The sequence below is a fragment of the Periplaneta americana genome, chromosome 8 (assembly GCF_040183065.1).
Source record: "Periplaneta americana isolate PAMFEO1 chromosome 8, P.americana_PAMFEO1_priV1, whole genome shotgun sequence".
NCBI lineage: Eukaryota > Metazoa > Arthropoda > Insecta > Blattodea > Blattidae > Periplaneta > Periplaneta americana.
In genome coordinates this window covers 29,021,609-29,037,932 of record NC_091124.1, presented here as the reverse complement: position 1 = coordinate 29,037,932, position 16,324 = coordinate 29,021,609, and the positions used below count along the sequence as shown (strand labels likewise).

Here is a 16,324-nt window from a genome sequence, read left to right as displayed (position 1 = left end):
GTTTTAAGACAGTTTTTACAAAAATACTGCAAACAAAATATCCCATCTGAGTCGACCCTAAGAAAAAATTACTTAGACAGAATATACAATGAAACTTTAGCTTCCATTCGGGAGGATATAGGTGATTCTTACATATGGGTCTCTGTGGATGAAACCTCAGATCCTATGAATAGGTATATAGCAAATATGGTAGTAGGAAAACTTAGTCCTGATGGACCTTCGATTCCACACCTCGTATGTGTTAAGGAACTTTCGAAAGTGAATAGCCAAGCCATTGCTTATTTTGTAAATAAAGGCCTACAGTCTTTATACTCAGGTAATATAGACGATTCTAAAGTTCTGTTGTTTTGTACTGATGCTGCCTCATACATGGTTGCTGCAGCTCCACTTCTTAAAACATTTTATCCTAACCTCACGCATGTAACCTGTCTAGCACATGGCCTTCACAGGGTTTCTGAAACAATCCGGAATGAATTTCCTCTTGTCAATTCGTTTATTTCTAACACAAAAAAATGTTTTTGTAAAGCCCCATCCAGGATTTCAATATTCAGAGAGAACTTTCCAGATATCCCACTCCCACCTCAGCCGGTTGTTACACGATGAGGAACCTGGATTCAGTCAGTGGTGTATTATTCTAAGTATTTTAAAGAAGTGGTCACAAATTACCTGAAACTGATAGTGCAGCGTGTGTGAAAGCAGTGAAAGATTGTCTGAATGACTCACGAGTGAAAAACGATATTGCCTACATAACATCAAACTTTTCTTTCATATCTGCAAGCATTGAACAATTAGAACGTGAAAAACAATCTCTTTGTAGCCAAATAGCAATAGTAAAGGAAGCTCAAGTGAACATACATTCTGCTTTGGGCGAAACTGGGAAAAAAGTTAAAAATAAGTGGGACAACGTATTAAATAAGAATGTAGGATTTTCATTGTTGGAAAAAGTATCAAGAGTGATATCGGGGGAAAGGGTAAATGTTCCAGTAAGTATTGATGTTTCTATTGTACCTAATTTAAAATTTGCGCCTCTCACATCAGTTTCGGTTGAAAGAAGTTTTTCTGCTTTCAAAATGATTCTCAGTGACAAAAGGCAAAGGTTAACTGTGGAGAATTTAGAAAAAATTCTGGTGGTGTACTGTGCAGATAATTATAATAAAGTCTGAGCATGGAACTGAATTTCAATAACTTAAAATGAGTAATCTTGATATCAATAATCATTATTTCATTAGTTTCAATATATTAAATTTGTGCAGCTCTGTTTATAAATATAATATAGTATTCTTTTTTAATGTTTAAACATACTTTTTTGTGCGTATTTTAGTGTATAACTAAAAATTTCAGTGAAAGAAATAAGTATGATACCTTGATGTGCCTAAAATGCCTATTTTCATTAAAATAGAGCCTAATTTTACAAATTTTGAGCTTATTTTAGGCGCCTAAAACTGCAATTTTTAGTGCCTAAAAATCCGATGTCTAGTTAATACTAAGCATTAGAGTGCGAAACTTAGTTCTCTTCATATCTAAATCGATGTATCTACACCCAAAGAGCAGTATTTCATTAAAAACACATTTTCACAAAATTAGCGACTTAGGGCCTTTCATAAATAATCCATTCAATTGTTGTAACCACATCAGGAGACTTACATAGTTGGTACTGATAAAGCTCAAAATTATACCTTATACGCCATTCTCCTTTATCATGTATTGGGCTATATATATATATATATATATATATATATATATATATATATATATATATATATATATATATATATATATTAGCACTGGTTTAACTGAGATTTTATAGAGATTACAGTTCGTTTCCCATGTAAGAATCCTTGATATAAAATGTCTCAATAATCCAAAATATGCTTTATTGGCATTTTGAATTTTTCTTTCAATTTCTTCACTGATGTTGTTGGTATCATTAATTAAGGAACCAAGATATACAAAACTAGAAACCCTCTGACATTTATATTGGTTAATAATTATTATATGCATTATTTGTGTTAGGTCTCTATTTTCTTTTTTATTACCAATAATCGTATAATTATGTCTTAAAAATATTTAAGACCGAGTTTAACGTTTTGTTTGAACAGCATCTCTGCCAACTTGAAGAATGTTGTTTACTGCACTGCTATCCGAGTGGGGGGACAAGAGGAATGGGACTTTGCCTGGCAGAGATACCGCAAGACAAATGTGGGATCAGAGAAGGATATTCTGCTAGGAGCTTTGGGCTGCAGTCGAGTGACCTGGATTTTAAGCAGGTATGTGAGACACTATCAACTAAATAGAGAATAATATTTTCACATCGAATAACTGGATTCAATTGCCAACAAGATTAGCTGAATAAATTTGGTTCAGAACTAGAGTATAAAACAACGAGAAACTGTAGCACATTGTATCAGTTTCATTGCATGTGAATCAGTTACTGTCTGGTTTTTTTATGAACTTCTGTACATAAATAAAGGAATAAGGCAAGGCTGCGTTTTGTCCCCAATAATTTTCAGCCCTCACACATATAGGGTACTTATATGACGTTTTCGGCTCTGGGTAGACCTATATAACGTTTCGCCTTTTAATTGTGAAGCAACAGGGGCCATGATTGCAGAAATAGCACAACTTCAAACACAACTTCAAAATGAATCCTCACAAGTCATAACACACACGCGTCTGAACACAATTTCAGTAGAAACTCGAAATAGCGAATTATATTTGCAATCAGTCAATCTTCTTAATGTATCCAGCTGTTTGCTGACAACATAAAGTCCACTATAGTCCACTGTAGTCTATTCAGTTGTTTTTCACGAAAAATGAGGGGTATTTTGATTGGTGTTCATTATAGATGCCTGTTGCTAGTAGCCAGAGTTGGGGTGTAGTCAATATATACTGCAGGGCTGTGTCTTCTGCAACTGGTACTGATGATTTTAATTTACTTCTTTTGTGGTTTATGGATGGACAGTATAGAAGAATGTGTTCCAGATCTTCATCATGATTATTACACCACAGACAAGTAGGATTATCAGAAATGTGAAATCGGTGTAGATACAATTGTGTGACAATGTGATCTGTTCTGGTTCTTGTTAAAAATGTTTGAACATGTCTGAGCAAGTTTTTGTACATTTCTAGGTCATTTGGTTAAATAACCACAGTAAGGTAACATTAAAATTTTGTGGAGAAAGACGAAAAAGTTTGAAACCATCAAATAAATAAGCTAGACGAGAATTAAAATAAATAATCTTCCCAGAAATTTATTTTAAACACTTCATAAAACACCGGAAATTTGTTAAAGCTTTGTATTCTAAAGGAAGTTGATTGTAAGTTGTTATTAAAAATGCTTAATCCCTTTCGTAGATACCATAAGTTACTGAGCCATGCTGAGAAAAGATATATTTTCCTCTTGTCTTGTAGAATAAGTAGGTACGGTATGTATATCTTGATTAAATTGAAATATAATATTGCTATGTATTAAATTGTTCATAACTTTATAAATGCTCAATCTGTTTCATACACAGGCTTAAATATTATAGCCCAAATAAGTCTCTACCAGTATAAATAAAAGCTATATGAAAATTGTATCAATTTAAATAGTATTTGGGCCACACTTACACGTGAGTTTGTTAAGTTTTTAGTGACTTAAATTGTCTTAATTGAGGACGTCACCCAAATAAGGGCTTATAGAGCAAAATGTATCCTGATATAAACTAATTTCAATGTTTGTCAGCTGTCAGGTCCATCATAGTTGTGTCGAAAAGTATAATTTAACAGTGAAGAATAACATTTTCGACACAACTGTGATGAACCTGACAGCTGACAAACATTGAAACTAGTTTATATCAGAACTACATTTTGCTGTATACACCCTTATTCGGGTGACGTCCTCAATTATTTTATTATTTCTAACATACTGATGGAAGTTTCTGAAATTAAACATTATACAATTATGTGTGTCTATATACCAGTATATCTCATGAATTTTCGGCCAGTATATGGGACCCAGCATCGTGATGCACTTGGGGAGCTACGATGGGTAGCAAAATCTGGTTACGCAAACCAGCTATAATGGCTGGGGGGGGGGGGGGGGGGTCATCGTGGTAACCACACGACACCTCCATTCTGGTTGGATGATCGTCCATCTCTGCTTCGGCATGTGGCCGTGAGGCCAGCAGCCGGCTGGTTGGTCTTGGCTCTTCATCGGCTGTAGCGCCAGTATATACAATCTTATATGTGCAGCACTGTACAGTATAGAGCAGTAGCTCATTAAGGGTTGTTTGTGTACCTGTACGTAATTAATTATAAATAAAATAAACTATACTGTGTCGCCCAGGCATGCTTGTAAATATAAAATAAAACCAGACAGCTACCAGTACGTCATTTCCACAAAAATAGGGTGCAGTGACGTTTGAAACGTCATAAAAGGACTAGTTGACTGGGTTGCAAGGTGAAGGACAAACATCAAAATAGGTGATGCTGATTAGAAGAAGTTCTGAATACAGATGAGTTGTAACATAAGGCAGTGGCTAGTTGGTTGAAATGGTTTATGATCCCTGCCATTAGTATAGTAGTATAGTATAGTATTTATTAGATGTCGTTATAGCAAAAGCTAATGACATTGTCAAATTACACGTGTGAAATTATCGTGCAAAAATGAAAATTATTCTATTACAACACTAAAAACATAAAATTTACTCTGTCACACGTTAAAAGTGTTAAAATTGTTAAAAAGGTATTTACCTTTGACAGACGGCCCGTTTCAACGCTATGTGTCGTCGTCTTCAGTCTCTCTTGAACCACTGGTGATCTTGACTCTGCGATGTGCAGTTGTCGATGGTAGGGGTGGGGGTGTGTTCCTCCTATGGTGGGGGTTGGCTGTCTGTATGCTATGACGTACTATGATGTCAAACAATGTGTGTGTGTTGAACTGTAGTTGTGTGTTAAGTATATATTGTGGGTGTGCTATTGTATTCTTATATATTTCGTACTGTTCTAGGATGTTTAACTGTGAACTTTTTGGTGTGATGTGTAAAATTTCCATATCTGTTTCTATATTATTGTCGATAATGTGATCTGCATAATTTGATGTAATGTACAGTATATGTATATACTTAACACACAACTACAGTTCAACACGCACACATTGTTTGACATCATAGTACGTCATAGCATACAGACAGCCAACCCCCACCATAGGAGCAACACACCCCCACCCCTACCATCGATAACTGCACATCGCAGAGTCAAGATCACCAGTGGTTCAAGAGACACTGAAGACGACGACACATAGCGTCAAAACGGGCCGTCTGTCGAAGGTAAATACCTTTTAACAATTTTAACACTTTTAACGTGTGACAGAGTAAATTTTATGTTTTTAACAAAGTGTTAACGAGAACTTTAATCAATGTACAACACTAAACATAAAACAAAATGATCACAAAACTCCTTAGAGCTTACAATTGAGAGTCAAGATTATCAAAAATAGGCTAATATCTAGATGAAAATTGTAACACACTGATCACAAATATTATTTGATTTGCTCCGTTTATATACAATAAAACAAGAATTAACTTAACAATTTATGAGAATTTCCCAATATATATTACAAAATAATAATACAATTCAGAGAAAGAAACCTAAAAAATATCTACAGCTTGATTTTCTGATTCAATATATTCTTGCACAGAATAGAAGCCACGTTTTCACTTTGACTTTGAATATGTCAAGTGACACTTCCTGTGCTTCCTGTGGTAACATATTGAAAATCCTACAGCCCAACATTGAAAGCTATTGGGGTTATGAGTAATAATAATAGTAACAATAATAATAAAAACAAACACATTCTTGACCATGATATTACTCGCGTGTTTTTTTGTTGTTTAGATACCTGGACTGGTCTGTTACTGAGAACTCTGGCATCAGAAAGCAAGACGCTGCACGTGTGTTTGCAGCGATATCAAACAATGCGATAGGTCAACCTCTTGCTTATAGTTTCTTGAGGAATAAGTGGGACCGCATTCGTGAATAGTAAGTGCTAAAGATAGTTGCAATATGCTCCACTCTGGATAAGATTTAGAGGAACATCAGCACAATTCTTTTGACGCAGTTTTACAAGCAAAAACTGTTTTAAAATGTGAATAAATTATAAGAACCGTTCATTTAGTTTTACTACATTATTTGTCTGTTATCCTTTTTTCAGCCTTGGTTCGTCACTCTTCACGATAAACAACATTGTTCGCAGTTGCACAAAACGCATCAACGCCCCATTTGAACTTGGTGATGTAAGTACCTACAGACTCATAGTTGGAAGTAAAACTAATTGTTTTGCATTGAACATTACTACAACCGCAAGGTTTCTTTTTATATTACTGTTGTTATTGTCACTTTAAAATATTACTATTGCTACTGCTACTGTAACTGTTATTACTATGACTTTTTATTAATATTATTGTTGTTATTATTGACATTATTATTATTATTATTATTATTATTATTATTATTATTATTATTATTATTATGTCTATTGATATTATTATTATTATTGATATTATTATTATTATTATTATTATTATTATTATTATTATTATTATTATTATTATTATTATTATTAATATTCATCTTACGATAGCTCAGTGGTAGAGCGCCTGACCGGAGAACTGGAAGTCGCAGATTCTATTCCCGCTCGAGGTTGTGAAATTTTTCTTTCATACCATGGCATGATTGTGACTATAATAGTATTTAAATTCATTAATATGTCACATCAACGGACGTGTATACGTCACCAAACATCGTAAGATGAAGATTACATTTGTAAAGTTTCTTTCAAGCCATAAGCAGTGCTGCCTAGATCAGACTCTATGGACAGTACTGTATAACAGAGTCGCCAGTATGAAAGGATAATTCCAAGCCTTTGGCGTGAGACGAACTCGATAGCTCAGTGGTAGAGCGCCTGACCGGAGAACAGGAAGTCGCAGGTTCTATTCCCGCTCGAGGTTGTGAAATTTTTCTTTCATACCATGGCATGGTATTTAAAGTCATTATTATTATTATTATTATTATTATTATTATTATTATTATTATTATTATTATTATTATTATTTATATTGATATTATTATTATTATTATTATTATTTATATTGATATTATTATTATTATTTCTATTGATATTATTATTATTATTATTATTATTATTATTATTATTTCTATTGATATTATTATTATTATTATTATTATTATTATTATTATTATTTCTATTGATATTATTATTATAATAATAATAATAATAATCATTGTTACTCCTGTTACTATTATTGTTGCTATTTTAAGTGATCAATGAAATAATATCCTCAAATAAATCTGGTTTTATTGAAGATTTGGGCTGAGAAGGAAACTGAAATTTAATTATGAAGTTACACTTACAAAATATTAAATAGCAACAACTATTATATCACTGATCAACCATAGCAGTTGATAAAGCACCGTAAAATGACCAGTTAAAAAAATACTGATCATTTACTATGAACACAAAATGACTCTCCTATTTGAATAGCAAGAATTTTTCTAATGTGATAATTTACTGTTTTCAAGAGTCTATAACAGAAATCATTACCTTTATTGGAAGATATATTTGGTTTAAATTTTTTTGGCCTTTTGCGTGATGTTAAAGATGTAGAAGATATGTTTCCGAGCCAAGTACACATTGGTTTCTCCAGTAGAGCAGGCAAGGAAAGAGAATAAACTCTATTTGTAGGTCTATCCATTATCAAGGGCTGTTCTCCGATAATACTGATAAACAATGTAGAAGCTGCTACAAATACATTTATGAAATTTTTTTATTTTAACATTTTTTTCTACCATAGCACACTGCCTAAATGGCAAAGAATACTAATACAAATTTATATTTCTTGATACAATAGTTGCAGCAGAAACGAAGGTTCTATTTGCTAATACATGATAGTATGAAAACTGTTTACTAGATAACATATTTTGTGTGATTTGACCAGTGGCGGCCGGTGAGGCATTCTGGTGGTGGTGCCAAAAATGAAAAAAAGGTTTTACGCAAATTACCCTAGGGAAACTGATAATCGCAGCTCACATTTACATTATGTTAAATAAAACACATTAATTAAACCAGCTATTTTACCAGGTGTATAGTTAATAATGCATCTAGTAACAGTTACAATAACATTTCCGAAACTAATAACGAAATTTACAGATACAGATAATGCAAAACTTTCACAGTATTGTTAGTCAAATACAAATAAATTTATAACTAATAAAATGACTGGCAAAAACACACGAGATGAACAGTGATATAGATAATAAACGAACACGTTTTCATTTTATTTAACAGGTCGATGAATCCAAGGCCTGAATAACACATGTTCATGTCCTGCACAGATCTCATGTATCGTTAACAAAAGCATCAATACTATAGCAACAGTGTAGCGATATTTAGTTGCCACAAAATAAGACAAATAGTACACAACATTAACAAACAGTGTTACATAATATGAAAAAAAATATTTATCTTTCTAAAAAGAACCATGACTATCTCTGCATTCAATATAGTTAAACGGATAATACTTTACATATTCAAATCCATGTTATGTGCATTAGTTTTGAATTGGCAACATTACATTAACATTTGGCGCGGAACTTTAACTTGTGTTTTCGTGCAAGTCTGCGGTTCATGGTTCCCTTCCTAACATCTCCAACAACCCTGCCATCTAGCGAAATTTCTGCATTACTGTGCTCTAGTGGGCGGAATATTAACTACTAAGTCAAACTGAATTCGGCTCAAAGTCTGCCATAAGAAACGTATATAAACTAGAATCAGTAGCCTTTTGTACAGTGTTATATGGACGTAGGCAGTGCCACACAGAAGTGGCTCCAAAGTTCGGAAAAACGCTGCAAGAGTGCGTCCCGATCTGTGCGCGCGTTTGTTCAGATGAAATACGAATAAAATGTGTAGAAATAAACTATTACAACTGCTATTTAGGATATTATTTTTTGTTTATTTCATTGGTGGTGCCATGGCACACTGGCACTACCCCAAAAGCCGCCCCTGGATTTGACTACAATAAAATGAGCTCAGCAGTCAGCTAGTTGAGAGATTAGATCGGTCATAGCAAAAAAACGCTATGAACTTTTCCATCAACCCAATATAATGTATTTAAATTAGTTCAGTAGGGTACCTAGTAAGACAAAGTGATATTAATTTTGCCATGAACTGCCACAGCTGAAGGAGTTCGCATCAGCGCACCGTCGTGAGCTGGGCACGGCAACCCGAGCAGTGGAACAAGCCCTCGAGCAAGCGGAAGCTAATGTGAAGTGGATGGAACGCAATTACGAACCCATTGTCAGGTGGCTAAGCAACGTCACAGCAGTGGCGACGAGTTAACGGGAGCAAGTCTGACTAAACCTACGCAACCTCGCAAAGACAATCCGAGACAGAGAATACACTTCCATCAGGGATTCGCGTATTCACTCTAAATATTTTCTAACACTACAAAGTGTTCAGATGAAGTGTTTTGTAAAATAAAATGACAACTCGATAAGAAAATAAATACTAAGAATGACCACTGTGTATAAGTGTTTCATTCTCCAAGAAAATAAAGAGTGCGAAAAAAAATGGTTGTACAGAGTATTGACAAGTTACTTAAAAACAAGAGAATTCTATAAAGACTTCTTTGAGAGAGGTTGTTAATATCTCTTGTTTCATCACAAAACACGAAGTACATCCTTCGTTGTGTGTTAAAATACATTATTGTGAAAATGGAAACAGACTGTGAAAACAACTTAACAGTGACTATTACTTTACCATAAACTTAGAGAAAATGAGAGTGGATTTGAACATCTGCAAGATGTGACCCAACCAGAACTTCAGAGGATACTTAACGTTTAATGCACAGTTTTTAATTTGATAAAATGCAATTAATTGTTTCCACGTTTTACATTTCATTAAAGTGTTCAGCAAAAACACAACTACAATATGTAGCCTATATATTTTACGGGAAAATTGATGAATGGAGGACTGTATATAATTGTCAAATCAACGGAGAAATATAACTGAAGGCTGTAAACAACATGATTTGTAAAAGCTATTTTTATCATTTTTAAATGGTTGTCAAAACAAGTTGTATGTATGAAACCCAATAACCTACAAAATTCATATAATATGTTATACATCTTGATTACACAACAAACAAATACAACCACACAGGTGTATACAAACTCAAATGCAATACATGCAACAACTACTACATAGGGCAGACAGGCAGATCATTTCAAACACGTTACAAAGAACACATCACAGCCGTAACCAAATCACAAAACACTTCCACAAACGCAGAACACATCACAAATGCCAACCACACCTACAATAACATAAACACAGACATGGAAATTCTATATCTCCAACCAAAAAATCAGAAACTAAACATATTAGAACAATACGAAATATACAGACACACAAAAACACACCTGCATCAAATTCTCAACACACAACTCAATTTCAGAACACACACACTTTTTGACTCCACATTACACTACACAAACACACCCCTACAGGAAACGCAATCAGAAGGCACGAAGACCACCCATTTCTGAAGATAGCCCACAGGCTGAAACTAGTCAACAAGGTACCGTAACCAAGTATTTAACATGTGAAAGCAATATAAACTTTATATTCCGAATAATGTGTTGAAATTCGAAGTGAAAGTAGGCCCTAGTTAATGTAAACAATCACAGTTGTCACCACTAGTAGATGATTTGGTTTGAGAAAAAGATTTCTCCTGAGAAATTCAACAGCACTTTCATAAAATTATAAAATTAATTAACATAAAAAATCCTAGGGATATCTGGGGACATTCTGGGGACGAATTTTGTTCGGAGACTATCCCCGGGAAAAGGGAATGTCTGGTAACCTTAGAATATAATGGATGCTGCCAGTATTTTGAATTAAGTTCACAGAATTGAATCAGTCCGAGCTAAAAGGAACTAAGTCACTTTTCACAACTTTTCAGGAGGAGCAAAAAACTTTCCACTAATAATACAAATGTATATATTTTATGTTATAGAAGACAAAAGAATATTTAAAAGTCTTAGTTCCTTCTTCACCGTTCAATGCGCATGACATCAGTTTATTATAGATATATTAATTTGTCCCACAGAATTTATCTGTAATGTTGACACTAAATATCAAAGGGAAACATCGAAGGAGGAGAGTTCGGTCCGGGGCTGTGGATTGAATTCGGCGTAGCTCAGTGGTCAGAGCACTTGGTACATAGAACCAAGGACCCAGGTTCGATCCCCGGTGCCGGAGCGAATTTTTCTCCTAAAATATTAAGTGACATCAGTTGTTCAAATTGTTGCATAACCCAAAACTGCATATTTTGACTTAGTTCCTTTTAGCTCCGACTGGTTCAATTGCATGGAATGTCTAAAATTTAACTCGTGAACACTATGATTCCATTAAATTCTGAAATTAACTTCTTTTTCTAAATACACTTACTTGTTTACAGGGACATAGCATTCAAGTTCGTTGTTCCCATTGTCCTCTTCATTCTTTGGGCTCAGCTCAAGACTACGTTTTGAGTGTATATTCTTTCATCATCTGTGACAATTAATTTTGACCATACTTTTTTGAAAACAAAATTCATTTTTCCAACACCTCTAAAAGCACATTGCAGATTCGTAGCTACAATATTGTCTGGCACACATCGTGGTTTATAAGATTTAAACAGGCACAAGAACACGTTAGTATGTTTTCTCTTTCAGTACTTTTGTTCTATTTTCAAAACTACGCACTCTTCATCTTGATACGTCACTAGGACTTAGTTTTGAAACTTCTAAAGTTTTCTTGTCATTTGCTTTCAAATTCGATAGGTTTGTTGTGTCTGTACATTTAAATAACAGTAGTCTACCAAATTTTATCAAGTTTCATGCATTAGTTCCTTAGATATTAATTGTCACTTATTTTAATAATATTAAATTATGCATAAATTCAAAACATCCTTGACTAACTTACTTCAGGATTACAAATCTAGCTTTCAGGTAAAGTTCCCTGTGAAGCTGATTTGAATAATTTCAAGGGAAAAATTGTTGCCCACTTTGAGATCTGTGGATATAAATGAAGAAATTGAGTCGGGGTCTGGTAGAGTTCCTGGGTAGCTCGGTTGGTGACAGCATTGGTGCGTTTAGCCAAAGGTCCCGGGTTCAATACCTGGCCCTAGAACAATTTTTCCCTTGAAATTATTGCTTCAAAATTGTTACAGAGTTTCAAAATTGTCTTTGAAGGACTTAAATTTCATGATTAAGAAACCTGAACATGGATTTTTAAATTTGAGCATTGGTTAATGAGATAAAAATTGTCATCTTAAACCGTAATTGTTGTGTGATGATTTTTTTTTAAGTTAAAAATTCATATAATGAAAATTTTCAATGAAGAACTGATTACATATGCAGCTTTTTTCATAGAGTATGTTGAGTATTATTGCAAAGTTTAATGTAAATCGGAGTAAATGGAAGCTACTAGGAATCTTTTCATTGACCAAAAATGTAGTTTTGAGAAAAGCCAATTTTTAGTGGGTTTGGTAGGTTTGAAAGAGCTGTGTGTAGCATTTTAGAAACGGCCGCCAGACCCTTAAATATGATGGGTGGGGCTAAATATAGAACAAAATGTTAAATAAAAATGTATCAGTATAAGGTAATAATGTAATTTTTTTTATTTCGGCCAAAAACTCAGTCCTAATGTCCTTTGGAGGCAAACACATCCAGATTGTTTTGACAACCACTTAAAAAATGACAAAAATGGCTCTCACAGCCTTTGTTGTTTAGAATCTTCATTATACTTGATGAATTTGTTAAATGTAAAAGTGTTCAGCATGTGCAGTTAAGCATAACCTCATGCAGTTACAGTTCTCCATATGTAGGCCTACGTCAGATTTTCCGTAACATAGAAGCTACAACTTTTTACACTAAATATAAGTGATAAACAGTGTTTCTGAAATGGTTGAAGAGTTATTTTGTAGAAAAAAACAAAGCCCATAAATTAAAGATAATCATTTCTCAATATTGTGAAAGTTTAAGAATGGTGTGAATGTGTTAGATGAAGTTTATTGAGTATTGCAAAGATTTTACCACTTTAAGTTTTAATGCTATTAAAATTATGTTGTTTTATTTTTCCGGACCAAAAGGATAATAGGCCTGACATTCACTTATGTAATATTTGGGGTGAAGTATTTGTCACATCCATCTTCTCTTCTCAAACTCTACCTAAACATATTACTGACAGTAGGGTTACTCATTAAACACTATCTAACTTTATCATTGACAGCAGAGCTACTTGTCACTAATTTACCTCAGTGACAATATTAGGTAGGGTTTGATGAGAAGACAGAATAGTGACAAGTAGTCACATTATCAGGAACTAGTTACATAGCATCTGATGAGAAGACAGATTAATGACAAGTAGCCCCAATTTATCTCTTCTTATATACTGTCCATCCATAAACCACAAAAGAAGTAAATTAAAATCATCAGTACCAGTTGCAGAAGACATAGCCCTGCATTATATATTGACTACACCCCAACTCTGGCTACTAGCAACAGGCATCTATAATGAACACTGATCAAAATACCCTCATTTCTCGTGAAAAATAACAACTGAATAGACTACAATGGACTATAGTGGACTTTATATTGTCAGCAAACAGCTGGATACATCACGAAGATTGATTGAGCTCTTCACCAAACTCTACCTAACCTTATCATTGACAATGGGGCTACTTGTCATTAATCTGTCTTCTCATCAGATGTTATGTAACTAGTTGCTGGCAATGTGACTACTTGTCACTATTCCATCTCCTCATCAAGCCCTACCTAATCTTGTCACTGACATTGAAGCTACTTATCACTAATCTACCTCCTTATCAAAACCTACTTAATTTTAACACCGACATTCAGGCTATTTGTCATTGATCTATGTCGTCATTAAACCCTATCTAACTTGTCACTGACATTGGCTACTTGTCACTAATTTATCTCTTCACCAAATCCTACCTAACCTTATCATTGACAATGGGACTACTTGTCATTAATCTGTCTTCTCATCAGATGCTATGTAACTAGTTGCTGATAATGTGACTACTTGTCACTATTCCATCTTCTCATCAAACCCTACCTAATCTTGTCACTGACATTGTAGCTATTTATCACTAATTTACCTCCTTATCAAAACCTATCGGTACCTAATTTTATCACAGATGTTCAGACTATTTGTCACTGATCTATGTCGTCATTAAACCCTATATAACTTGTCACTGACAGTGACTACTTGTCACTAACGGCGAAGAGGAGGAGGTAGTGGTTCAAGTGAACATCAGGTCCACTATCCATATGTTCGCATTTTTTTATAAAAATGTGATACTCAATGTTTTTTATATTCTTGATGTGACTTAAGTAAGTGAAAAATTTTTAAGTTTGTATGCTAAATTGTCATTGTATTGAACATAGATGTCTTAACTTATACATCCAAGCTTAAGGTGTTAATTTAGTTATTCTTGAGCGTAATTATAATGAGAGTCAGTGAGAATGTGAGATATACATAATTTGAAAGTGATATCATGCCTGAGTTATCTTGATTTTTTTGGATTAGTCTTTGAAACACAAATTTCTTGTAAGGAATGAATTTGTAATATTAAATAAGAATAAATAATTAAGTGAACACAAACAAACTAAACCTTTTTTTTAATATACTTTACTGAATTTCGTCATTCTTCTTTTGTCATCATGCCATCCCATCATTTTTCTGAATAATTTCAGTAGGTGATAAAAACGTTAAATAAAATATTACAATTCATCTTAGTTTCTTCATCATCAGTAGCTTAATTGTTATTGTGATTGTCATTAGTGCCAAAGTTCACTCGTTCAGATCTGATCGAACATCAGGTTTTTCAAGAGTGATAAAAATCAACGTCATGACTTCTTTGAGAAGGTAAGAAAAACTAGGGATCCCATGTTATTGATTTACAGCACATAAAAGAAGTTAGTCCTTTGTGTAAAAGTTACAGGCAATTTCTAGTAGTAGTATTTAGTATTTATTTATTTAATCTGGTAGAGATAAGGCCGTCAGGCCTTCTCTGCCCCTCTACCAGGAGATTCCAACTATAATATGAACAATAAAATTACAATTAGTATTAAATTTACAATTACAATTATAATAAAAATCAAAGTACGAAAAGATTATCTGACTAATTAAAGCTAGATAATTTATCATAGAAAAACAAAGAATATTTTATATTTACTGAATTACAAATTAAACCTAGAATAACAAAATTGTATAGCGATTAAATTGCTGGATATTGAAATATTTTGTGATAGATTAAAGAAACTATTTACAAGAAATCAATTACTGACCAAGTGCCTAATAACTTTGCGTTTGAATTCAATTTTATTTCGACAGTCCCTGATGCTAGCAGGTAGCGAATTCCAGAGTCTTGGCAGGGCTATTTTGAAAGAGGATGAGTATGAGTCAAGTTTTGGAGGAACCACATGAGTGGCTTAAATGTGCGTAGACTTGTCTCATTTGAAACCCACGTCATACTCTTTGTTTCCCAGGAAAATTATCTATAGAGCCCGTATTTTATATAATTACATATTATATTCCTATATTGTGTAGCTAACAGAAAAACAAAAATGACGGCGAATCACACTAAAAAGGTGAGGCTCTAGTATCAAAACAGTTACAAAATTTAAGAAAATAAGTTTTAATTATAAACTGAAAGTAGTAGTGTATCTCTATCTGATGGCCACCGGCGTGGTTCAGTCAGTTAAGGCACTTTCCTACCGGTCTGAAGTTGTGTTCGAGTGTGGGTTCAATCCCCGCTTGGGTTGATTACCTGGTTGGGTTTTTTCCGAGGTTTTCCCCAACCGTAATGTGAATACAAGGTAATCTATGGCGAATCCTCAGCCTCATCTCGCTATCACCAATCTCATCGACGCTAAATAACACAGTAGTTGATACAGCGTCGTTAAATAACCAACTAAAATTTAAGAAATTAAAATAAAATAAAATCTATCTGATGAAACAAGAATTTTCTACAAAATCGGCTACGTCATCACATTACAGATCACTGAATATAGAATCGTGCAAGAAAATGGGTCAAGCAAGTGAATTGAAAACCGGCCAAGTCAAGGAGTGATTTAGCATATCCTGCTGCGACGTTTTTGTTTTGAATCCTAAATTGCTGGATTATGCAACAATGTTACCAAATCATTAGACAACATATTTGCCTATTCTTGAAATCCTTATATTTCATTTTTGCGT

The 16,324-nt window shown here is 33.8% G+C and overlaps 1 protein-coding gene across 5 annotated transcripts in view; it reads left to right on the top strand.

The window, feature by feature from the left end:
- Positions 1-14,737, top strand: part of LOC138704605 (aminopeptidase N-like) — a 962,131-nt gene extending 947,394 nt beyond the window's left edge. For all 5 annotated transcript variants that reach the window (XM_069832678.1, XM_069832676.1, XM_069832677.1 and 2 more), the window contains 4 exons: positions 2,100-2,267; positions 5,878-6,021; positions 6,194-6,275; positions 9,236-14,737. In XM_069832678.1, coding sequence (XP_069688779.1) covers positions 2,100-2,267; positions 5,878-6,021; positions 6,194-6,275; positions 9,236-9,397 — 556 coding nt within the window. In that variant the 3' untranslated portion in view covers positions 9,398-14,737. The remainder of the gene's footprint in view (positions 1-2,099; positions 2,268-5,877; positions 6,022-6,193; positions 6,276-9,235) is intronic.
- Positions 14,738-16,324: the final 1,587 nt, after the last annotated feature.